Genomic DNA, 22,560 nt, shown 5'->3' with positions numbered 1-22,560 from the left:
AGGGTTCCCTCTGCCATGTTTGAAGCAGTGTAATGTTATTGTTAGATGTGCTCAGCCTGGTGTTGCTATTAGTTGTGTGCTTATTGTTGTTATTATTAGAGGCCCCTAGAAGAAGCCTAACTGTAAGAAAGGGAGGTTACAGATACGAGCAGCTATCAGAAGTCTTCAAGGTCTCACATCCTGTGAATGGAATATGGAGGGGATATAATAATGAAACCAATGTTATTATTTATTTGATTTCTATCCCACCTTTCTCCTGAAAGGGACCCCCCCCCCAAAATTAAAAATACCATCTAAAAACAATATAAAATTATAGACATTAAAACCACACTAAAACCATGATAGCCACCCTATATAACAAACACTCAAGCCACCCCATAATTATACATTGAAAGCCTGCCTGAATAAAACCATTTTTGCTTGCCAACGAAAGACAAGCAAGGAGATGCCAGCATCGCTTCTTGTGGAAGGGCATTCCAGAGGGTAGGATAGCCACTGAGAAGCCTCCCTCTCATGTCTTCACCGGGCGAGCTTGTGATGGTGGTGGGCCCGAGAGAAAGCCTTCTCCTGAGGATCTTAGGGCTCTAGCAGGTTCATATGGGGAGATACAGTCTCTCAAATAGTTTTGATTTAAGCTGTGGAGGTTTTTATAGGTCACGATCAGCACTTTGAATTGTGCCCGGAAACAAACCAATAGCCAGTGAAGCTGTTTCAGCAATGGAGTTATATGTTTCCTATAACTGACCCTAGTCAGCATTCTCACTGTGGCACTTTGCACCTGCTGAAATTTCCAAACAGTTTCCAAAGGCAGCCCCATGTAGAGTGCATTACAGTAGTCCAAGAGGAATGCAATCAAGGCATGTGTTACTGTAGCCAGATCTGAGGTCTCAAGGGACAGGCACAGTTGGCACACTAGTTTTAGCTGTGCAAATACACTCCTGGCTACTGCTGAGACCTAAGCATCTAAGCTCAGAGTAGAGTCCAGGAGCACATCCAAGCTGCAAGCCGGAGATTGAGTGTAACCTCATCTAGCACAGGTAGTGTTCCTATCTGCCTTATGACTGACCTGGAACACCTCTGTCTTGTCTGGATTAAGCTTCAATTTGTTTTCCCTCATCCAGTTCATTACTGATTGCAGACACTGGTTCAGTACAGAGATAACTTCCTTGGAATCAGATAGGAAGGAGAGATAGAGTTGGGTGTCATCCGCATACTGGTGACACCACACCCCAAAACTCCGGATGACCTCTCCCAGTGGTTTCATATAGATGTCAAACAACATAGGGGACAGGGCCAAGGGCCAGGGGGTCAAACAGGAGTCCCCCAACACCACCTTCTGAGTTTGCCCCTCCAAGAAAGACAAGAACCACTGCATAACAGTGCCCCTAAGTCCCACCCCAGAGAGATGGACTAAAAGGATAACATGGTCAATGGTACTGAAAGCCGCCAAGAGATCCAGGAGAACCAAGAGGGACACACTTCCCCTGTCCATTTCCCTGCGGACATCATCCACCAAGGCAATCAAAGCCATCTCTGTGCCATAGCCAGGTCTGAAGCCAGATTGAAATGGATTTGGATAATCTGTTTCATCCAGAAACCCCTGAAATTGGGAGGCAACCACTCGCTCCAGAACCTTGCCCAGGAATGGAATATTAGAGACTGGCTGATAGTTATCCAAAATGGTGGAATCCTGGGAGGTCTTTTCAGTAATGGCCTCAGCACAGTGTCCTTTAGACAGGTATTCAGTTCTGGCAGGGAAATGTACTTCTGTTCTGATCTGCTACAATAATTTTTTTCTGGTTTATCCATGGAGCTGTTAGAGATCAGTGAAGTGCAGCGACACACAAGATCTGACTGAGGAGCAAAGACACTAATGTCTTAGAGAACAAATTAACAGGTTGTGCAGACCATCTCTAAGGGCAATGTAGCCACTAGCATGCAGCTTTAAGATGCTCCTTTGGCACTGCATCATGTGGACACAGCGCCTGGGGAGCGCCATGATGCCACACACCATGTGGAGCAGCACGCAGCGTCTCGCTGCCATGGGGGCAGAGTCAGGTTGTGTGTCGTATGGATGCCACACCTTGACTCCACTCCCAGGCTGGCCTTAATGGCCGATCTGCACAGACCCTAAGTCTTTATTATATTAATTCCATTCTTAGGAAAGTTACTGAGGGAGCTATTCTAATCTAGCTACATCTCTAGTATGGTCTAGGTAGGAGAAGAGGATGAGAAGGAGCAGAGGTTTCCTTGAAAGCATCAGTTTACATCACAGAGGGGTTAAGTTAGACAGACAGAGAGGGAAGTCACTGCAGGTCACTCAAATTATCTAACTCTGTCACTACTGCCCACTCTGAGGCTTTAACTCTTTCAGTGCAAAGCATTGTTGCATTTCCAATAGAAGCCTGGTTTTGAGTTTAATAGAGACATTACACATTTGTAGGTCATCCAGTGCAATTCTATGGTCAATGTTCAGCAGTTGTTCACCTTAGAATTGTTCTGGAGAACCTAGAGCTGTGGTGGTGAACATGTGGCATACATGTTCTCTCTGGCATGCAAAACCATCCCTAGGGACACAGCAAGTAGGGGTGGGGGGCAGTGCACATGTGCTTAGCATGTGCTTCTCCCACAGAAAATCGAGCCATGACAAGGAGGGGTGGTGCACAGCCCTTCTGTTTGGAAGTCCTACTCCTTCCGGCCAGAAGGCCTGTTCCTTTTGGCCAGAAGACCTGCACCTTGCTATGCCATGGGGTTCTGGGAACTGTAGTTTAGTGAGTGTAATGAGGCCATCCATGGGGTTTTCTTGGCAAGATTTCTTCAGAGGTTTGCCATTCCCTTCCTCTGAGGGTGAGAGAGTACAATTTGCTCAAGATCTCTCAGTGGATTTTTTGGCCAAGCTGGGATTTGAGCCCTGGTCTCCAGAGTTGCATGCTCAAACCGCTGTCACTCTTTGTTCTTATTATTGTGCTGTGCCTTCTGTGCTTTATTATGCTTGTTGTTGTTGTTGTTGTTTTTGTGTGCCTCCAAGTATTTTCTAACTTATGGCAATGTTAAGGTGAATGCATCGTGGGGTTTTCTTAGCCAGATTTCTTTGGAGGGGATTTTTGCTATTGTCTTCCTCTGAGGCTGAGGGAGTGTGACTTGCCCAAGATCTCCCAGTGAGTTTCATGGCCAAGCTGGGATTCAAGCCCTGGTCTCCAGAGTTACACACTCAAACTGCTGGCTCTCTTTGTTCTTGTTCTTGTGCTATACTTTCTGTACTTTATTATGCTTGTTGTTGTTGTTGTTGTGTGCCACCAAGATGTTTCTAACTTATGGGCCCAGAGTGCCCTCCATCCCTTCCGAAAGCCAGTTCATGATGACCCTAAGGTGAAAAACTATCATGAGGCAAGCTTCATCAGAGAGGGATTTCCACTGCCATCTTCTGAGGGTGAAAGAGTGTGACTTGTGTGTGTGTGTGGTGCCTTCAAGTCATTTCCGACTTACAGCAACCCTAAGGTTTAACTATCATGGAGTTTTCTTGGCAAGTTTCATCAGAGGGGGGTTTGCTATTGCTAACCTGAAGCTGAGGTTTATTCCTTTGAAAGTCCCACCCTAGAAGGCGGAATTCCTGGACCCCCAAAAGTTCTGCCTCCACCCTCCCCCTCGGCACTGGGTGACACCCGGTGCTGGAATGCCACTGAGTTAGGGCACTTGGTCTCTAAAGGTTCACAATCAGTGACCTAAAAATTCCTAGAGAGGTGCTCTCTCAGGAAAAAATAGTGCTTTTTTAATTTGCAGGTTTTCCACTTTCACATGGGCCATGTGCCTCTAATGCCAACGAATGTGGACGGTCCATTGTATGTATTAATTTTGAGCAGAATAAATCCCAAATTGCAACCTTTTTCTGCACAGGAAACATTTTTATTTTCAGTCCAGATTCTTCTCAACAGGGTTTCTCAGCATTTGGGGAAAAAATTCAAGCATTTTCCAAATATTTCCAAATATTCTTTCCATCTCTGTTCCCCACTACCCTATTTTAGGACCTTTTTCCCATTTCAAAATCTAACTCAGCACTTATTCTTTGAAACTACTTTTGTTCTTTTATACAGGGCTAAGATGTGGCTTTTCATCACAGTGGCATGTTTAATTCAGCAGGCTACAGATTCAAATGAAATCACAAGCAAGAGACATTTGAATCCTCAAGAATTTATGACTATTGTAAGTTGCTTTTTCAGATTCATTTAGGAAGAATGGTATGGTGTGGGAAACCTTATCGTTTTCTTTGCCTTTCTGTAACAGTAGAAAGGCTCACTCTCTTTCTGTAACAGTAGCTTCATGCCTTGCTTGCTTATCCCACACAGGATACTACTTTGAAAGAATTAATCTTGCCAGATTAGCAGAAGAGCTATTTACATTAAAAAATGTGACTGAATGAAAATATTGAAGTAGTTGATCCTGTTTTTCAGGAAACTTGAGATATTTTTGTCTTTGCTGGAGAGGCTCTATTTCTTAGTAGTGGTTTGCCATGCAGATTAGGAAGATTGAATAACAGCACGTTTAAATTAGTTTTTGGCTGATGTGACCTGGTGAAAATGAGTACCACTGAGCATGCTATGTCAATGGTGTACACTACAGAAATACCAGAATGTTCATTATTATCTTGTAAACCAATTTGATTTAATATCCATGCAATCCTTCTAATTCACAACTTTCTCCACTTAGTCCATTACGCTCATCCCAGATCACCAAGCAGCTGTTAATGGGTCAGTGCTGAGAAACTGTGAGAACACCACACTAGGATATACAGAAGTTCAGCTTAGCACACAAATCTAAAAAATTCAAAAGCCAAGATTTTGAAAGTCTGGCCTTTGCAGGCAGTTAGTGGCACAAACTCCACTTTCAAAGCCCTGCAAGGAGAAGTTTAAATTCCCCCATCCCCACATCTTGAAATAGGACTGAGGTGGGGGCTCAAAGAAGGTACAATGTGCAATGCAGTTCAATTCACTGCAGTTAGAAGGCTTTGATTCCTTTTACGGCTGACATGCATACCTTTGGTATGGGGAAATGGGAACAAATACCCATTATGGGTGTTGATTCATGAAGCATTCCATAAAACAGAGAATCTACATAAAGGAATTTTCTACTGAGCAGATATGAAGGCGTCTATCAGTTTAGGTAGAAAAAAAAAATGCAGGTAAGGCAATTAGATATGGGAAAAGAGAGGAACAGAGGAAGAAAATGGTCTGTTCCATAGTGTTACAGTACACATTGTACATGTAGAAGGATGGTAGTAAGTCTGCCCTGTGATGAGGGGTATCATGACAATGCATCCAGGATGATTTTCTAAGAAAATCTGTATTGTCCAGTTGCTAAAGTGCAAATCCAATCCGGGCGGGATTTTTTTTATCTCCTTTCTGCTTCTCAGAATGGAGAAAGTGTGGCACATTATCTCCTTGTAACTCATCATTCCTACCTTGGGAAGTACGCTAGCAGTTAACGGGCATAACTAATATTGAACAATAACATTGCCAAACTGACTCACAGAATCATCTATTATACAATTAAGTGGTTTGGTGTCTCTAAGGGGTCATCCACATTGGCCAAATAAAGCAGCTTCAAACCGAGACCCCAGATGCCTAAAAATCAGTTTTTTATTAATCAGCCGGCCTTGCCTCAGGGGAATCATTTCTCAGAGCCTGAAACCTTGAGCAAAAAGTAACTTATGGTTTTATAGGTTCTTAGGCAAAGAAAACTTTTGTACACCAGGGATTGACTACAGGAAAGGCTAAACATATAGGATTCTTACATTCATTGGTTACAAAAATGCATACATTTGAGACCCATTTGAGACCCACATGTGCACATTCCATCTTCTCTTATCAGTTTTGTTTTAACTATTCATGCTGGGATGTTCCAGGATGGCATTCCATATTATTATTAATTATGTCCTAATGCAGGCTCTTTAGGCACCACAGCAGGAAGAAAAGCCTTCGAACTGTCATCCTGAACATTTTAGCTCATCTATCTTAAAACACCCTCTCAGCACCCTCTCAGCCTAGGCCTCATCTCTAAATCCCTTTTCCATTAGCCTATTAACTATATATTGATTACAAATTTAATATTTTGAATATAGCTACCACATTTGTTTGAGTGTACATGTGCATGCACAGCCAGCTGCACCATCGAGCTGTCACACACTCCATGATGTGATAGTATGACATATATGGCAAGTTGCCAATAATGCAATGGATGTAACATATACAAACCAGATAGTCCAACAGGGGCTATCTGGTGAAGTGGGGAGAAAGGAGTCATGTAATTGGCAGTCACAGATGGTGTGTTTTTGTGTTGGTGCACATCTATGCTGGGGAAGCTGATGCTGCATGGTGCAGACTGCCTGCAGGTGTTCAGCCCACCTTGGGAAAAGGCTGTATGAACAGCGGGGTATTGAGCCACTTTCAGAACACCTGGGATTGAGCCACTTTTTCTTGCCTATCTGCTCTGGCCCTTAAAGAAACTACTGTTCTGCAACTAATTATGTATTGGACTTTTAGTGTCCTTTGCATTTTTGGAATGTGTTCAGTTGTTGCTCTTGGCATAATAATCACCTATGTTTCTCTTGCTTTGATGCCAGGGGATGCAAGGGTCAAAAAATTCAGTGATCAGTTGTTCCTTTCTTCTCTAGACCTTCCACAATCTTCTTCAGATGTAGAGGGAATTTTGATCACACATGGGAACTTGCTTTGCAAATCTGAGTTTCAGATCAAATGTTATAGTGCAGAAATCTCTGGGCATCTCTTCAGTAGCCTACTATTCATTATTGTATGTACAGTAGCACTAGAAATTAATGTTTTGACTGATTTTGGAAAACTTTCAAATTTGTGGAAGGATTTTTTGTTTGTTTTTTTAAAAAGCCATTTCATCCATCATATTATGAGGATTTAGGTTTAGGAACATTACTTATTCTTAGCATTCTTGGCAATATTCTGAGACAGATTACCTTATCAGTGTGCAAAGGGACCTTGTAGCATCTTTGAGAGTAACTGTGAGAAAGAAATTGTAGCATAAGCGTTATGAAAACTTTTGCTATAACTTCTTTCACACAGTTAATCTCAAAGGTGCTACAACAAGATCCCTTAGCCATAGTCTGTTATGCCAAGATATTTCCTATTTGTTTGCAGAATGAAATCATCTACTATTGGGGATATCCCAGTGAGGAACATGAAATCCTGACTGATGATGGCTATTATCTGCAGGCAAACAGAATTCATCACGGAATATACAGTACTGGGAAGTCAGGTATTTTTGTAATACTAGTATTACATGCATTGCTAATATTTTGTATAACTCTTTGAAGGTAATACTATCTCATGACATTTATTCTAAGGAACAGAATCTGAACAAAGTACAGACTTTAAAAACAGAGAAAGGGTCCTGTTTTTCTCACAAATGGTTATATAGAAGCAACGTGGGGTTAATGTGTGTGAGTGTGGAAGTGGGTGGAAATGCTGGTGAAATGGGAGCTATTCAGTTGTGCAAAATCTAAAATTCTGGATTATTTTGGATTTTATATGAAGTGTGTGAGTACAGGCATGTAAATAATATTCACCATTGTTCTCATCCTCTGAAAGTAAGAGTATTTTGATGTATACCGATATTATAAGGGTTCTTCAATATTGTTCACTTTTTTGTATTTTGAAATATTTTTGTGAAATCTAGTTTTTTCTGCAAAAATGGAAGTTTTGTTTACACGATAGGGAAAATCATTTAACAAAAAGGCACAAAAAACCTCTCATCATCTCACCAGCAAGGGAAAGGTTGCAGTTTCTCATACAGGAACAAAATAAGGGAAGATTTATAACTTTAGTGAATGGTGAGATCAGATAAACATAATAATAGATAAAATCTGGTCTTAGCTGTGCATATTTTTCTAATATTTTGAAATTATTTTCTTTACACGACAAAAGAGGACTGTTAGCCCTGAAAACAATTTTGCAACAAGTAGTCCTTTTTCTGTAAAGATGGAAGTCTGCATTTATCACTTAGACCTCACTACTGATCACTGCAATAGGAAATGTTGAGGCACTTAATTAGTGTGTGAGAGAGAAGTTTCCTAGGCAAAAATGACCATACGTAATCCAGTCTCTTCTTTCTATCTTTCTTTATTAGAGCCTAGGCCAATTGTGTTACTTGTACCTGGTTTGGTGACTGAAGGTAGGTGCTGGATTGGAAATCTTCCCAACAATAGCTTGGGATTTTTTCTAGCAGATGCAGGCTATGATGTATGGATAATAAATAACAGAGGAACCACATGGTCTCGAAAGCACCAGAACCTGACAGTTGACCAAGAAGAATTCTGGAATTTCAGGTACGTTCAGGGGACAGTTTGTATTCTAGCTTGGGTGGATTGATCCTTTAACAATAGAGCAGAGCAGAAGAGCATTAGTAATGGACAACCCACTTATGGTCAGAGAACATGTTTTGTACATTGACAGAATACTGACTGTGCCTATGCTCCTTTGGGTTCCTTTTTTTCCCTCTGGCCTTTTGTACCACTAGCAAGTGATTGACTCCATCAAACTGGGCTCCAACCTCTTCAAGTCTGAGGTAGTTATGGCAGATAAATTGAATGGTTCTTATATAAAGAGTAGGAATACCTAACAAAAAGAAACCATGACATTTCAAAAGTTTACTGACAAAAGTATCAGTAGGAAAAAGATCTCCATAAACACACAAACCAGTAGGGAAACCAATTGGGGAAACTGTGTTCCTAAATGTTCCCAGATATTTTCTTATCCCTGGTCTATTCCTCTCAGCTTATATTCCAGTACAGGCCCAGCTCTATGATGAGACCTGATGAGGGGACTAGTCACCTCAAGCAGAAGAAGACAGATGGTAGTAAATGCAGAGCTGCTTCTAGTTGCTGCTGTTCCAACAACCTCCAGAGGGCATGTTCTACTTTGTAGACGAGTTGCTATGGTTGCTGCTTCATGATGACAAGGGCCATCCCTCCCACACACACATTCTGTTGTGTTGGTGCACAGGACAGTGCATCCACCCAACTATGCTCCCTACCATGAGAAAGGATGACGCAGGAAGCATTATCACTCCAGCACTCTTCTGAGCATGGAAGAAGGAGAAGTGATATGGACAATGGGATCTCTATCACACCACTGTAGGATGAGGCAATGACAATACAGAGCATGGCTATCATTTTAATGCATGTAGCCAAGGCACAATGAGAGGATTGATTGGGAAAATTAGGATCGTCCCAGTCACCTCTCCTTTATTGCTTTAAGGACCTTTGGGAACATTGACCAGGTGTTCTGACCTACTTTCATCCAGGGCTTTTCCTACTGGGTTTCAATCTTCTGCTTATTTTCTCATTGGATCTGATTCTCTCTCTCTCCCCAGAACCAATTAGCAGAATAGTTTATTATTTCCCTCTGCTAAATAATTTTATTTTAAGGGTTACACTATTTTGCCATCTGTTGAATTTTGAATTTTTTTTTAAATCCATGGCTGGGTTTTAAAAAATCTTTGGTGAACTTTCCAAGTCTGATTTTTATTGACTTAATTATTTTTTTGGATTGTAACAAAAACAAAATGCATATGCTGCCCTACATTTAGAACTTGGAACCTAACGAGGCTAGTTTAAGCAAGGAAAACATATTGGGGGAGGGATGGATAAAATATAGCTTCTATTTATTTCTGTAACAAAGAAAGTGGAATCTTGTCTAAACGACAGAGTAATGTGTCCATTATAGTGCAATGTCTCGTGTTAATTCTATGTAGTTGAAATGAGTGAGACATGTTACTTCCACTTTATATGCTATTTAAGGGGCAAAACAGACCGGCAGAAAGCACCAGCTTGGGGGCAGTGTCTGAGTGCAGCGTTTAACTGCCGTATGCTCTGATGCTGTCCCCATGCCCCTGGGAAGCCGCATGGCTGACTGCACATGCAGCAGCTTCATGGTGTTTTGGTTGCATGGTGTTTACAAGCACTGTGCTGCACCACTGAAACACCAAAACTCCATGGAGGCAGCTGCAAGGGCACCCCTTTTCCATTCCAAAAAGGAGTGGCACTTTGCCGCTCCTTTTAGGGCCAGAAAAATGCCAGATTGGGGTTGCAGTGTGTGGCTGCCATGGCCCCAACCTGGCACTCAAAGGGGTGGCATGACACTACCCCATTAGGATTATCTTTTTTGGCCCTATAGTGTCAATTGAGTGTTGTGTTTGTGTCTGTTACAGTTTTCATGAAATGGCAATGTATGATATTCCGGCAGCCATAGACTTTATCCTGCAGAAGACTGAGCAAGATAAATTGTACTATATTGGTCATTCCCAGGGTGGTGCAGTTGGTAAGTTGATAGGAACAGAATGGAACATATCACTGGTTCTTGAGTTGTCAGACTGTTGAAGTCTACTGCCAAAACATGAAAACAAAGCTTAAAACTTCTCAAAATTGAGTTTTGTATATTTCAGGTGTACATTTATTCAGAATCAAGACTTCATTATTCAGAGTGACAATATTCAATATCAGTAGGTTGTCCCCCTTTAACTAAAGCTCCAATGCCTTCAGAAGCATATGAACTTATTTGATAAGGTAAAGGCCTGTCTGATCAAACATTATTTTCTAAGTGTGCCCAGTCAAAATGTGCTGAGAAGTTCTCAAAGACAGGATGGCCATTCTTTCTTTGGGGATGTTCCCACTAGGTGAAACCCCGCGTTCTGAATCGAATCCAAGGAGTGGCGTTCCTATTAGGATCCGATTTAAACCTAGAATGGTTCTAGAGCAACCCGCAATCGTCCCCACTACAAATCGAATCGTAGAGCGGTATAAAATTTTGAATTGAGTTTTCGTCATTTAACGCGCGTTAAAAAAGATGTAGGGTCTGACCTTCGTTTTTCCCTTGATTCGAGTTAGGAACCGGAGCATTTAAATAGGAACGACAGCCTTTGAAATCGGGTTAGCTGGATGGGAGGAGCGGAGTGCGATGGGGCTGGCCTTGGGGGAGTTGCCCTTTCTGTCCCCATCCGTCGTGGCTGTCGCCATTTTTGCTTCCCTCAACCCTTTGTCCCCTCTGTGTGGGGAGAGCCCATTTCTAACGGAGGAGAGGCAGGAAGGCAAGCCTCCTCTCGAAGAGGCATTCCCTGCCCGCTTGGGCTCTAATCTCGCCCAGGCAGGGAAGGGAAGGCTCCTCGCGAGGAGGCATCTGATCTCGCCCAGGCAGGGAAGGGAAGGCTCCTCGCGAGGAGGCATCTGATCTCGCCCAGGCAGGGAAGGGAAGGCTCCTCGCGAGGAGGCATCTGATCTCTCCCAGGCAGGGAAGGGCTCTGATCAATGGGGGGGGGGGGGGCGGGAATAGAGCCTTTCTCCCTCTCTTTCTCAAACGGAATCTGCCTTCTCCTCCAACCCTGGAAAGAGAATCTTTGGGAAGAGTGCTCCCTCCCTGCTTTTCCAGCAGCCTCCTTCATTTATCTCTGTGCTCTCTGAAGGGATTCTCCCTGGCTGTCTGGGAGACATCAAGAGGGGATGCTGTCCTGCAAAACCCATCCCCATAGTTTCTCTGGAAACAGCTTGGGCTCCTCAAATTCGCTTTGCCAGAAGCCTCTCCCATTGATCTCTGGGCTCTCTGAAGGGATTCTCCCTGGCTGTCTTGGGAGACATCAAGAGGGGATGCTGTCCTGCAAAACCTATCCCCATAGTTTCTCTGGAAACAGCTTGGGCTCCTCAAATTCGCTTTGCCAGAAGCCTCTCCCATTGATCTCTGGGCTCTCTGAAGGGATTCTCCCTGGCTGTCTTGGGAAATGAAATGGAAATGATGCCAAAAGTTAAATCGCTTCCAAATATTCCGGATTAACGTTACATCATTCTGACGTACTATTGATTGACAGCCCCAAATAAGGCATGGAGGAGAAGAATCGATTTATTTAAACACCGATTTCATGCCAAGTAGGAACGCTTGCAGGTAAAAACTTCGATTAAAATAACCAGATGGGAACGAAGAATAACGCGTTTCGGAACGCGAGATAACACCAGGGTTATTTTGAATCGGTTTTATTAAAAACGTATTTTAAATCGTTTCAAATATTAAGTGGGAACAACCCCTTTGTCCCCAGCATCAAGTACTCAAAAGATGGATATATACCAAACAATCCAACTGTTGTCTCAGGATGGTAGGATCCTACTGTCCAAGACATGTGGAAAGTGCCAGAATGGAGAAGGTTGTCATCAAAGCATGATATTTAAAACCTGGGAATGATGTGTTTCCCATTGATCTCATACATCTCTTCTTTCCTTTTCACCCTCACCTGACAAAATATATACTGTTCACTCATCCCTCAAACACAATATGTGTTTTTTAAAAAGAGAAGATTGTTTTACAGAGACTAGCATAAAGCCTGGAAATGCTTACCAAATACTTTTAAAAGTTCTTTATAAGCACTTCAGAAGCAACTAAAATAACTTTACTGGTTACGTTACTTGTTACATAAAAAAAGAGTAATGTCATTTCTACATGTCACATTTTGAAAAATATCTTCAATATATCCTTATTACCAAAGAAGGTACCTGTGTTACTTCAACACATTTCCTCTCTGAGACATTTACCTAGCCCACATCCAGGTATACATAAGAAAAAAACCATTTGGAAAACAGATTTAAAGATACAAATTGTTGGAGAAACAGGGAAAGATTTTTCACTTGTATTGGTTTATGACATCCCAGAGGTCATACAGAAAGAGTCACTGTAGATACCTAGAGGCCCATGGAAAAAGTAGACCTGTGCCCAGTCCTAAATTTTGCACAACTGAAATGTTTACAATTCTCTTTTCTCTACAGGTCTTATTGCCTCCTCAATCATGCCACAGCTTGCTAAAAAGATCAAGCTCTTTATGTGCTTTGCTCCTCCTTATACATTGGGGAGCACTAAGGGACCCATGAAAATGCTTCTATCGCTTCCTGATGAATTAAAAAAAGTAGGTATTTCTCAAGTGTTTCTATGATGTAGCTGCTCATTAGCATGTGATGTCAGCTCTCATTAGCATGTACCTCCCCCAGATTAACCCTTAGTGGGTAGTGTGGTTCAGGAGAAGTCCTCAAATGACTGGAGGGCCCAGTCATTACAGTAGTTATGGTGCTACATAGTATATAATGGTCATACTGGATTCCACCAAGGTTTTTTTGTGGCAAAACTATTACACACACACACACACACACACACACACACACACTCAATCTCTCTCTCTCTCTCACGCACGCACACATACACACACATACACAGAGGAAGGGGAAGCACTTGCCTTTCTTCTCTTAAAATATTAACATTCTCAACATGATTAACCATTTTTCCACTCCGTTTGCAAGGATGAGAAAATATGTGGATATCTTTTTACATTCCCGCTGTTTAGAAATCCATGCTCAGTTCAAAAGTGGTACCAGATACCACACATGAGTCCATTCAAGCAGATGACATTTAAAGATGGACCAAGAATGCTAAATAAGAGCAAGTGTATATTTAGGAGCTCAGAAGAAAAGACTGTAAATATTCTAAGAACCATGTAGAAACTATTGTGAAAAGAGGGGTAGGGTTGCATTGTGCCACTAGAACTTAATCAAGAATTTCCTGTGCAAATAAGGAACCATGATTTGGACATGTTTCTAAAGAGACTCATGATAATTTGCATATTTTTCTTTCATAGAGTATATGGGGCAACAAGGAATTCAGTTTTTTTAGTAACAAGCTGAAAGCAAGCAATGCCAATTTGTGCAGCTATCCCATAATTGACAAGTTTTGTCTCCAGCTAATTTTCCTTTGTGCGGGTTTTAATGCAGATAATCTAAATGTGGTAAGTGGGTTCTTTCTTTTGATAAATGAAATAATATTGATTCAAATAACCATCAAGAAAAGCAAAACAATTGCAGTCATTCTAGGCAATCAATTCCAGAAAGAGAAACAACCCCCCCCCCCCCAAACACACTCTTGAGTTATATTCTAGTTATAGCATTCAAGACATTTCCAATTTATGGTGATGCTAAGGTAACCTGATCATGGGATTTTCTGATGCTGAGTGTGTGACTTGCCCTAGGTCACCCAATGGATTTCCATGGCTGAGGAGGGAATCAAACCCTGATTTCCAGAGTCACTGTATAATCTAGTGCTCAAACCACAATGCCACACTGGCACCTTAAGTTATATACTGAATACTGAAGATTCCATATTTCCAGTTTCAGAATTGGTGAGCTGCTCCATATTTTTTAAAAGGTTTACACAGCCATTTCCTAGTTGTGTAATTTTAGTCCAAAACTCTTAATTGATTCATACATGTTATTTTCCAAAATGAGGTTTAGGTTAGCAAGTACATGACTTAATTCCACTTCCTTTCTATATTTAATAACAAAATCAATTTTATCCCAACAATTGTGTGCTCAGATGTGATCCATATTGCCATTGCCACAGATTCCAAAGGTATATCAAACTTTAATGCAAAGCAATTACTTCCTTATATTTCTCAAAAAAGTAGTTTATATCTTCGCAATGTATCCATACCCTAACCATAGGAGCAACATTTTTGAGATAGTAGTGCTAATATTTCCCAGATATTTCTTTATACATGTGTCACCAGATCATGTTCTTTATAAAAATGCTCACTAAATTAAAATTTTTGGAAGGACAGAATTTTATATCCTAAGCAGGTTTTATATGTAAAACCCAAGATTCTTCAAATTGTGGCATATTTGTTGACCATGTTATGATATTTCACTGACAAAACTCTTAGACTATAGTCTGCAGACTGGAATATCATCTCTCATTCTGTCAGTTGCCATTTAATACTGATTCATTTATTTCGTTAGATTTTGACTCAGCTCCCCAAAATGAGGCTTAAGGCAGTACTTTCAGTAAAATCAATTGTCAATAAAATTAATAAAATCCTGCATCAGAAAAAATATTGTCATATTATTCCAACGTTACTCTCAATTGCTTTACTACTGTATGTAGTATGATACTGACATCTAAACTGAACATGCAGAAGTCTGATACTGAATTTACTTGCAGAGAGGAAGTGGGGGGAGAGAGATTGTGACCTACTGGATTGTGGCCACCAATCCATGCATCTGTTAATATATTCCTTTCTTTCATCTTTAAGAAATGTTAACAAAGTACATTCTGCTGTTTTTCCAGAGTCGAGCAGATATGTATATTGGAACCTATCCTGATTTTACTTCTGTTAAAACAATAAGACACTGGAGTCAGGTAGAGTATCATTGCTTTCTCTGCAATTCCAGAGCACTGTTGGTGGTTCACAGAAATTTGAGTGTCTGGTATGTGCATGTGAATATTCAAATTTTTAATTTCATTTTTTAAAAAAGTAGTTACTTTCAAAATTGGTGTTCTAAGTTTAAAAATTATTTTCGGAATGCTTTACTATCACAATGAGAGCTGCATCAAGTAATATATAAAAGGCTGCTTATATCTGATATTTTAATTTTTTGAATTACTAATGAAGGTTAAATGCTATTAACCAAAATAGCTAAATAGGCCCAAGAACTGGGTACTATGCATATGTTACTGGTTTTTAAATATTTTCTAAATACTACAATAGCTTTCAATAGCAAGAGCTTTCACAAAAAAATGGGGGTATATTGGTAATTGGAATTCTAAGATATTAAATTTATATTTATTAAGGGTTTTTTATAATTAAAACTGTGGAAAATCCATCAGATCTTCAAAGTGTATATAATTTCCCTTCTTTTCTCTAGATCACAAAATCCAAAGAATTTAAATATTTTGACTATGGACGTAAGAATAAAGTTGTGTACAATATGGTAAGGAAAGCAGAAGTGATAATTGCAACACATGCCAGATATCCTGAAATATTAAATGATTTGAGTTATTGTTAATGGGCAATTTTTAATAATGATCTGTACAAAGTGTATACACATTTCTCTATATCTTGGGATGATCTGAAACACAGAGGTAACATCAAATGAAGCAATCAAAATGTGTTGAAATGCTTATAATTTTTAAGGATATTGATTCCCCTCTAAGTTTGCTTCTTGCCCATTTTGCTATAGACAAATACTACTCATTTTCCCCCTGAAAAACTTCAGATTTCTTTTATTTGACTATTCTTTTCGCTTAGCTACATACATACCATTTCTCCACCTCTTCTGTATACAACTTTCATAGCTATCATTATCAAAATAAGTAACTGATGAACCTCAGTTTGTCAACATCATCTTTAATTTAAGGATGGTGAAGCATTCATTTATTTCACATTTGATATGATCCTACCAAATTTGCACTTCCCAAATTAATATACACATTTGTCCTTTGGTATTCACACTTCTTTTTCAAATGTGTCAAAATCATCTCTCTCTTGTTTCATATCTTTCTTTTTGTTTTTTTAACAAACAGACCAAGCCTCCCTTTTATGAAATAGAAAAGATGAATGTGCCAACAGCTGTATGGAGTGGTGGGAATGACATTATTGCACGTGCAAAGGACATTGAACAATTGCTGCGTCGAATTTCTAATTTAGTTTTCCACAAAAATATTCCTAGCTGGCATCATGCCGATTTTATCTGGGGTCTTGATGCTCCCAAACACCTTTATATTGATGTGCTTTATCTGATGGAAAAATATAAATAAAAAATAACATGGGTTGTAAACTGTGTGTATTTCATATCGATGAGGAACCTTTATTTTCATATTCTGAAAGAAAACATCTTTTAATACAGCTCCTGAATCAGGCATTAACTAAAAATATCCTTTTACTTCTTACTGCTTAATACTTCTTTTTCTCTGGTTACTTCCACCTGTGCACCTGCACCAGATTACTGATTTGTAAGGCTTAACAAAGATACCTCTTTTATTGGAAGGTCCTCATCATTGCAGTGATTATGGATTTGTTGTGTCCTGTTTGTCTCTGTGTATATAATTCTCCTGTATGTGAAGGCATGGATCGGGGGGGAAAGGACCAAATATTTTGGAGGGTACAGCCTTGGAGATTTGCATCTACATAGGGCTTGCCAGCCTGAGAGGAAATGTTTGTTTTGTCATTACGATTGCCTGCCCACAAGGCAGATAGAATGACTGAAAGGTGCAGTATGTCTGGCAGTATGTATTTATGGAAGAAGATGAGTTGAGAGAACAAGTGGAGGATGTACTATTTGGAATCAAGTTCTGTGAGTAAAAATGAGAGAGAACCAGTCTGATGCAATTATGCTAGTTTAAGAAAATGGAAACATGCCAGTTTGAGAACATTCATTATGACATTTCACTGAGGTGCTGCTTTGGTGATCTAAGTTCCCTCACTCTCTCTGCCATGTGGCCCCCATAACCTTACCTTCCTGCCCTATGTCTACCCAGCATGCCTTTCCATTTATTTGTTTGTTTGTTTGTTTGTTTGATATCCTGCTTTTCCCCCAAATTGTATGCAAGGGGATTCACAAATATTATTTTTATTTTTACTACAATTGTACAACTATTACAATGCAATGAATTTTTTTAAAAGAAAGAAAGAAAAGAAAAGAAAAGAAGCAATTCTCTCCCACACCCATTTTGTTCCAACACTCACTTATTTTCTTCTTTTCCCGTCTCCTTTTTTTTCTCCCCAGGCACCCACGGGGAGGCAGGGAATGGAGGGGGGTCCCTCCTCCTCTCCCTGCCTTCCCGCGGGTGCAGACACCCATGGGGAGGAAGGGACGGGCGGGCCACCTCCTCCTCTTCTCCCCGGGGCTGCCAGACAACCACAGGGAGAAGGGGCGGGACTGCAAGCCCCAGAGGGCTTTGCGACCAGACGTCCCGCCCTTTTTCCCTCAGCAGCCTCCCTAATTGGTTGGGAGGCCGGGAAGGGGCGGGACCTCCGACCGCAAAGCCCACTAAGGATTGTAGGAGGCTGAAATTCCCACCCCTTCCCGGCCTCCCAACTGATCAGGGAGGCCGCGGACGGGACTTTCATCCCCAAAGGGGGTCGCGGCCCAACAAAGGTTAGGAACCGCTGGTCTAGGGCCAGTGCAATGTATCAAAAAGTGAGTACAATTGGCCCTCCACATTTGCAGCTTTTGGCTTTTGTAGATTTGATTATCAGTGGATTTGATTAATAGGTATTCTTTAGAATCTCTAGGTCCTCCAGCATGACTCTGCCAGAAGCTGGCTATACAGTCATGCTGGATGACCTAGACATTCCTAGACAAAACAATTCTTTAGGTATTTATAGGTCCTCCAGCTTCATTCTGTGATCAGCCTTTGCCTGAAATTGACCGTGAAGTTGCACTGGAGAATCTAGAGATTTTTAGAGAGGTATTCTGCACCCTAAACTCCAGTGAATGTGAATGGCCCACTATACATACAATTTATTATTTTAGGAGAAATGAAATTTTGAAATGGATAAGAAAATGTAGGCACCTGCACATGTGCTTGTCTTGCACATTTCACAGAGGTGTGTGCAGAGTTTACATTCCACCAAAAGGAGTGGAACTGGCAACAACTACCTTCTCATTCCTAGTACCCTTTCTGGATCCTTTCCAAGATGGTGTGCCTTCGCTCTTTCATTGTGCTCTGGGTAGCTTGCTCATTCTTGCCCTCTGTTCACCTCATGTGGGTTGGGCATAGACAATGGATGATTCTATCACAGCATAGGGTGGGATAGAGACCGCCACCGGGATCAAGACAAGAAGTTTATTCCTTCTTCCTTAAGAAGAGATTTGGAGCTGAAAGAATTTCACCTGTCATGTTTGTGGAGACCATGACATTTACTGGAAGAGCCAGTCAGGCAAGAAGACAAACTCTTTGACTCCAGGAAGACACTGGGTACCTTTAAGTGTTGTTGAATAAAAGCAGCTTTGAATTCACTTATGAACAGAAAGCCTATAAGGAATTCTCATAAAAATAATAATTCTTCTAATATTTTTTAAAAGTTCTTTTGTGCAAGAAAGGGCTAGGCAATACAGAGTAAATATAGGTCATTATATTAGTACTGTATATAGACAACTATATATAGTGAAAAATCCTGTAGATTCTCCCTTTCCTCCATGGCATGCAAGTAACTCCTGAAAAAGTTATGTGTAAATCTAATTAAAAATGGACCAAACCTGGGAAAGCTCTTTGCAGAAGAACATTGAAAGGCCTTCCCTTCTCTCTTATGTTTTGGGAATTTTTTGGTGGGGGGGGGGGGTTCAAGAAGACAGTTGAAACTCAAAACCACTCATCTATCTCTATTCAAAACACCACTGTATCATGACAAAGACATCATGCTCTGGAATGCCAATCCATCTTCTACTTCCTGGGAAAATGGGCTTCATAGTGGCATAAGCTAGGCCCTATAGGTAATATACACAAGAAAGGCTCTACATAGGAGAATGAATGGGAAACATGGGCAGGATACAGACCGCCCATAAAGGGCAGTCTCCCGCCGCCCTGGTTTGCTGCACAAGGGAACTGCGTGTCTCCCTCGTGCAGCAAAAAGAACTCACAAAAAGCAGGTTCTTTCTGCAGCGCCGTTGTGACACCACAAGGCGCCAATGGTGCACTTGCGGCATCACAAAGGTGCCAGGACATGCAGATGCTATGCATCCGTCACGTCAAAATGGCGGTGCCCATATGTACAGGGCGCCGCCATTTTGACTGTAAAGTTGAGGGCAGAGAAGTGCCAAATTAGCAATCTGTAAGCTGCTCTGAGAGACTCTGGCCCAAAACAAACAGGCCTGAAAGAGTGATGTGCAGCCATGCTTGTGCCAATTGCAAAGGGGCCACAGCGGCAGCAACCACACATGTCCAGCCCCAATCCAGGCCTTTGCTGGGGCTCAGAACAAGGCCACCAGAAGGAGCAGATCCTATCTGCTCTTTCTTGGCCCAGTTCTTCTTGAATGGCATGGTGTTGGCACAGCGTGTGACCACATTTGGGATGTGCACCATCTGAACACTATGTGCAAAATGCAGTCAGAATCTGCATCACTTGGCCCATGTGTTATGAGCCTTTGTGGCTGAAGAGCAGGGTATAAATACTCTAAATAAATATAATAAATGCATTACATGAATTCAATTAATTTTTAATGCTGACTTTAAAACAAAGCCTAGGAAAGGTATCAAAACAGGATTAAATAAATTTAAGAATGGAAAAATGATACATTGAGAGAAACAGAAATGGTCAAATCAATCCATCCTTCTATTAATCATGATACCAAAATAGAATCTTTCTCTTTAGATATTGTATACAGAACCAAAGAAAAAGGAAAGACCAAGGCCAGCACCTCTTTACTCTGTTTACACCATACAGAACCTTCTTTACTACTTTCAAAATAGGATAGCATCCAGGATAGGTCTTTTAAAATTCTGACTACAACCTAATTCATATTCCCTAGCCCAAGGATACTGAATTTTGGCCTGCACCGTATGTTTCATTGCTCAAGGCTATTAAATTGAGGATGAATGGTTGCAAGAGAGCATGAGGGTGAGTGGTTCCTATGTCTGGGAAATAGTCTACATGTCCTGGATGGAATTGTCCTCTCTCTGAAGGACCATATTTTCAGTCTAGGGCTACTCCCACCTCCATCTATGGAGTTTATTGCACTCTAAATAATGTGACTTATCCCTGATGGGATACAGTCGCATTTGGGGTGAAGCATGGGTATTTTCACACATGAAATTGCTGCCGCTGCCATTGTGCGACTGCAACCCAGGTCCTAGCTGTGCTTAGCCAGCTACTTTGCAAAAATGGGAGCTTTCTATTTTTACAAAGCAGGCAGCTGAGCATGACTGGGACCCAACCTGCAGACAACCGGTGGCAGCAGTGGTGATTTTACATGTGATAGTACATTCATTTAACCCCAAATGCAACTGTATCCCTTTGGAGATAAGTCACATTATTTAGAGTGTGATAAACTCCTTTGTCTTCAGTATCATTTTATGGCCTTCTGATGGTATGTATATCAGTTGTGGCTGTTCTTGGGCAAGGATTGCTTGGCAGTAGCAGTCTAGGCACTGCACTGCTAGGTAGACTCAGGGTTGTACCACAACAAAGAGGTTTATGGCATATTAGGCATTCTTTACTGCATGTCAAATAACTTTCTTTTGTCACTTTGCATGACCAAAAGATTCACTGCAGCAGGAAAACTTGTACAAAGTGTAATGAAAATGGAACAAAAACCAAACAAATTTACAGATAGATAAGACCAGTATGGATGAAGAGGAATAATCTGAAGAATCTAAAATGTATTTCCTGAAGGTTTATATTTTTCAATTTCACAGAGAGACTGCCCCCATCCAATGATGGTTCTTTCTCACAAATCTTGGGTAATAAGCCTTCAGCAACTAATGTGCAAACCTTATATTATATTAAGCTGCATATAAAATAATCACAGACTATTTTTGCCTTTTATTGCACTTAGCCTATGGGTATCACACTCATATTTGCCAACTGAGGAAAATGTTTAATACATTTAATGAAGTGAACTGTAATCCAGAAAACATTTGAGTATGTTGTGCAGTTACCTGGAACAAGGTCATTTCTGTTGGCCTTGAGTACACATATATTTCCATTGTTACATAGCTGAGACAGGAATTTTTTCTGACATCCTGGTAGGTACTGACTATCATTCCAGGTAAAAAAGTTTGCAAACAAAACAGAAACTTTGGTGGAGTGCAGTTCTAGAGAATTATGTCTTTGCTTCCAGGATTTCAAGCCTCCCCCATCAGTTTCTCATGTGACACAACTCAATTATAAACGAGACTCACATTTACTTCAATATGGTTATCAAAAACAGCTGAAAGTTCCTCCCCAGCCTAGTTAGATAGAGGTGGTTATATTATATCACCCTGGACACTGGCTCCCTTTGCCCCTTTTACTCACTCATCCTATTGCTTTAGTAGATTTCAGGGTTGAAGATGTCGGAAACAAATTTGATTTAAAAAACACAAACCAAACGAACCCTACATTCACAGCAAGTCTGTTTGTACAGCTGAAGTTCTGTGGAAGAAAAACATTGAGAAAGAAACAATGACATCACTGGAGAACACTCCCTATGCTAATAATATGTTGAGGCACTGAGCGGGCATCTATGAAAAATATATGTATTGTATATAAAGAGATATGTTTACAGAAACACGAGTAGAGGAGCTCTTATAAGGGAGTCCAGTCTCATTCTTCCTAAATTTAAGTTCCTTCCTATCTTGGAGCAACAACGCTTCAGCTTCCATTCCCATCTGGTGGCAACAAGAGGATTTGGGTAATGCACTCTGTTTTATTAAGAAAGGTTTGCACATTAGTCGCTAAAGAAACACCTGCAGTTGCATTGTTGTCACTGAAGTAACTTGTGAATTTCTCACAGCTAGCCTACAGTTGGTTTGGTGTCTGCGGATGCTTTTGTTTAAACAGATGAGATGCTCTATTTAATTGATAGGATGCATATTTCTTACTTGATAGGATGCATTTTTTTTTAAATGGCTTAAAAGGAAAAAGAATGATGCCACTTCTTTCATGTATTTAGAAGGTTTTTGTCACACAAGCAATTTTTAGTAGTGAGGTTCATATGAATCCTCCTCAATAGATGACTGGCCATCCATGCATACAGTG

General features: G+C 40.8%; 1 protein-coding gene across 1 annotated transcript; it reads left to right on the top strand.

Moving 5' to 3' along the window:
- Nucleotides 1–4,098: 4,098 nt before the first annotated feature.
- LOC149318719 (lipase member M-like) lies at nucleotides 4,099–16,637 on the top strand. Its single transcript, XM_089507862.1, has 9 exons — nucleotides 4,099–4,200; nucleotides 7,164–7,281; nucleotides 8,152–8,350; nucleotides 10,234–10,343; nucleotides 12,827–12,963; nucleotides 13,687–13,833; nucleotides 15,168–15,239; nucleotides 15,746–15,811; nucleotides 16,404–16,637. Exons 1-9 carry the CDS (start codon nucleotides 4,099–4,101, stop codon nucleotides 16,635–16,637), a joined length of 1,185 nt encoding a protein of 394 aa, XP_089363988.1.
- The last annotated feature ends 5,923 nt before the right edge of the window (nucleotides 16,638–22,560 follow it).

The sequence above is a fragment of the Sceloporus occidentalis genome, unplaced genomic scaffold, assembly GCF_023333645.1.
Source record: "Sceloporus occidentalis isolate IW3139 unplaced genomic scaffold, rSceOcc1.0.p SCAF_2, whole genome shotgun sequence".
Lineage (NCBI taxonomy): Eukaryota > Metazoa > Chordata > Lepidosauria > Squamata > Phrynosomatidae > Sceloporus > Sceloporus occidentalis.
This window is presented reverse-complemented; position numbering and strand designations above follow the sequence as displayed.

Bases quoted from the DNA above. Each gene is read 5' to 3' on its own strand.
- LOC149318719 (XM_089507862.1), top strand. From the start codon at position 4,099: ATGTGGCTTTTCATCACAGTGGCATGTTTAATTCAGCAGGCTACAGAT. The intron at 8,351-10,233 runs GTACGTTCAGGG...TGTCTGTTACAG, and splicing joins GAAGAATTCTGGAATTTCAG to TTTTCATGAAATGGCAATGT. The intron at 10,344-12,826 runs GTAAGTTGATAG...TTTTCTCTACAG, and splicing joins TTCCCAGGGTGGTGCAGTTG to GTCTTATTGCCTCCTCAATC.